General features: G+C 44.3%; 1 protein-coding gene across 1 annotated transcript in view; it reads right to left on the reverse strand.

The window, feature by feature from the left end:
* The window catches only part of gcn1 (GCN1, eIF2 alpha kinase activator homolog), a 59018-nt gene that overhangs the window by 4772 nt on the left and 51368 nt on the right, over positions 1 to 2878 (reverse strand). The window contains exons 46-49 of the mRNA XM_015398330.1: positions 1920 to 2034; positions 1550 to 1646; positions 965 to 1113; positions 756 to 869 (exon numbers count right to left, since the gene is read on the reverse strand). Coding sequence (XP_015253816.1) covers positions 756 to 869; positions 965 to 1113; positions 1550 to 1646; positions 1920 to 2034 — 475 coding nt within the window. The remainder of the gene's footprint in view (positions 1 to 755; positions 870 to 964; positions 1114 to 1549; positions 1647 to 1919; positions 2035 to 2878) is intronic.

Raw genomic sequence — 2878 nt, forward strand, 5'->3', positions numbered from 1 at the left:
TTTTACAGTCTCTATATTCCCGTTAACGATCAATTGATTACTAAATTAGTTGATGATTATTTCAATAATGAATTAATCTGATTAATTGTTTCAGCCCTAGTTTGGACGCAGCATAGGACTTCTCCTCTACAGGATGCAGCCATTCTCCAATTAGAAGCTCATGCATATTTGCTTCATTAAATCCAGGTAGAAACTTTATTTTTAGGACCATAACCTCCAGAGTGGTTCAACCAGACGACCGTTTGTGTTTATTTTACTAGAAATGTTTGAACTTGAACCTTATCTCATGTGCAGAACTACAACAACAGAAAAAGGGAAATCTGTGTGAGCATTGGTTGGTTATACCAAAGAAAAAAAAAGAGAGGAAACACAGGAGAATCTCCGGTAACTTTCCGCTTAGTTTGCACCAAACTGGTGAGACGGATCCAGTTACACCCCCAGCAATAAATAAACTGTTACTCTTCTCAGATCTGTTCAAACTTTCGTCTGACTTTAGTTCAGCAGAAAAGTTTTTTTTTAAAACAGCGTAACTTTGGACTTTCTAATTCTCATCAGGATTCCTGATTATTGGCGCTGCTACAAACATCTCAAAATGATTGCAACTTTCCTCCAAAGATCATTGGTCATTTACGGTCAGACAAACGGAAGCGGGATCATTTCTGTTCACCCACTTCCCACTTTTCCTCACCTGCAGGAATAAAAAAAGGGAAGTGACTGAGGTTACCAGCCAAATGTGTCGGCTTGTCTGGTCTCACCTTAACAAAGTGGGGGACGGCGCGCTGGGAGACGCCGCTGCTGCCTCCTTCCGTCCGCAGATGATGCCTCATCAGATATCCCAAAGCTCGGATGCCGCTGGTAGCGATGGGAATCTGGAAGGAGGACGAGGAAACCCCACAGAGGTCACCGGGAGAATTCCATAAAATATCCCGTTTATCGGGAAGGCGTGCGGCTGCTGCGTTCTCACCCGGTCAGCTGTGGCGTTGGTCAAAATGGTTTCTGTCACCGTCTCACCGTAATCCTTTCCACACAGCCTGTCGGGAGCAGCCTTCACAGCTATGGCCAGGGCCAGGCTGCGACCATGACGCACCATCCAGTCCACGCCAGACACGTCGGCTGAAGGGAGGCAGAGAAACCTCAGTCACCATGGAAACCACCATTAACTAAAATAGATTATTTTCTGTGCTTATGCTGCCGTTTCCTCTGCAAAAAACACGAGCTGACAGGACGGCAATGAATGGTGATGGCGGCATTATGCTGTGGGCTGACTTAAGGGAAGGTGGGCGGAGCCAAATAGAGGCCAATCACAGAAGAGAAGCAGCAAAAGTGACCTTAAATCACCTTCACTACATCAGATTGCTTTTGATGAATGATTATTTTAATTCAGATCTATTTAAGCATCAGAACGGAGTAAAAACATCCAGATTACGAACGCTTCTACGCTTCAAAGCATTCTCCTCATCTCTGCATTGATGTGTATTATTTATTAATGTCTCCAAAAGTGCAGTAAAGTTAGATTTTATTGTTTATAGACTTATTTAAACTAACAAACCTAAGACGTGCTGAAGTAAGACAGTCTTCAGCTCCTCCTCTGACAGGAAGGCACACAGCTCGCCGATGCAGCCTGCCGAGGCCATACGTGTTGCATCCTGCAGACAGACAGAGAAAGGCTCTGTGTTACAGAGAGACATGAAGACTCAAAACCACCTATTCAGAAAACCACATCCTTTGTCTGGCTTCCGTTTTTCTGCAGCGTTCAGAGAGAAAATGCAGCGTTCCTCTGCAGCAGCTCCTCCAAACTGCCTTCATGCGTTTGCTCTCCTTATTAGTCTTTTTCTCACAGCGACCAGAAGCTGCGGCCGCAGCTTGAACGTCTCCGGCTCTGATTGACGCTGCGAGGCGTCCGCCCCGTGCTCACATACCTCGTCGTGTCCGAGCATGCCCAGTAATGTGCTGGTGATGTTCTTTCGAATGGTCGGGTCCACTTTGGCTCCGGCCCCCTGGATGACAAACCTCAAAGCTTGGAGCATCGTTTCCCTGCAAACACAAACAGCCACCAGGCGAGACAAAGATTTATGGTCATCGGTGTCAGAAAGTCAGGTTTCTAATGAACCTTCAAAACGAAGACGAGACACAGAGCAGAAAATCAGCAGGACTGTGGGTGCGTTCATCCATGAATAAATGGGGATCAGGTTAACCCATGAGTCAATCAGTCTGCATACTTCAAATAACTCAGTTTATTTCTGTAGCGTCAATTCACACCTTATAGATCTAGTTCAATCAGATCCCCCGGTCAGATTTAAGGTGCAGCCTTCTCTCCTGCTGGATGAGGATGGAGACACTAGATAATTCCTTGCATTTTGTTGTTGACTCTGCAGCAATCCCTCACGCTGAGCATGTATGCAGTGACAGTGGAGAGGAAAACCTCCAGCAGAACCAGAACCAGGCTTTAAGGAGACAGGCCTTAAATGATTCTTATTAGGGCTGCAACTAATGATTATTTTGCAAATTGATCAATCTGTTGATTATTTTTCGATTAATAATCAGATAGCAAAAGGTTCCTAAAATTTGATTTTTTACAAAATTAAACCAGTCGAATCTAAGAATTTTCCACTTAAGGAGTTCTAGATAGAGCAGATTGATAAAAAAAAACACTCTTTTTATCTTAACTGCAAAACATTTATACATTCTAGGGGTGGAACGGTTCACAAAATCCACGGTTCGGTTCACGGTTTCGTGGTCATGGTTTTCGGTTCGGTATATGTTGATTGTTAGCCTGACATGTTGGTCATGTTGCTGTTAGCATAAACAAAACGTGTTGCACAATGCTTGCACACTGTTGCAATTTTATCCACAATTTTCTTTCCGCCGTCATTGTAGG

Source organism: Cyprinodon variegatus, unplaced genomic scaffold (genome assembly GCF_000732505.1).
Source record: "Cyprinodon variegatus isolate N-32 unplaced genomic scaffold, C_variegatus-1.0 Scaffold927, whole genome shotgun sequence".
Taxonomy (NCBI): domain Eukaryota; kingdom Metazoa; phylum Chordata; class Actinopteri; order Cyprinodontiformes; family Cyprinodontidae; genus Cyprinodon; species Cyprinodon variegatus.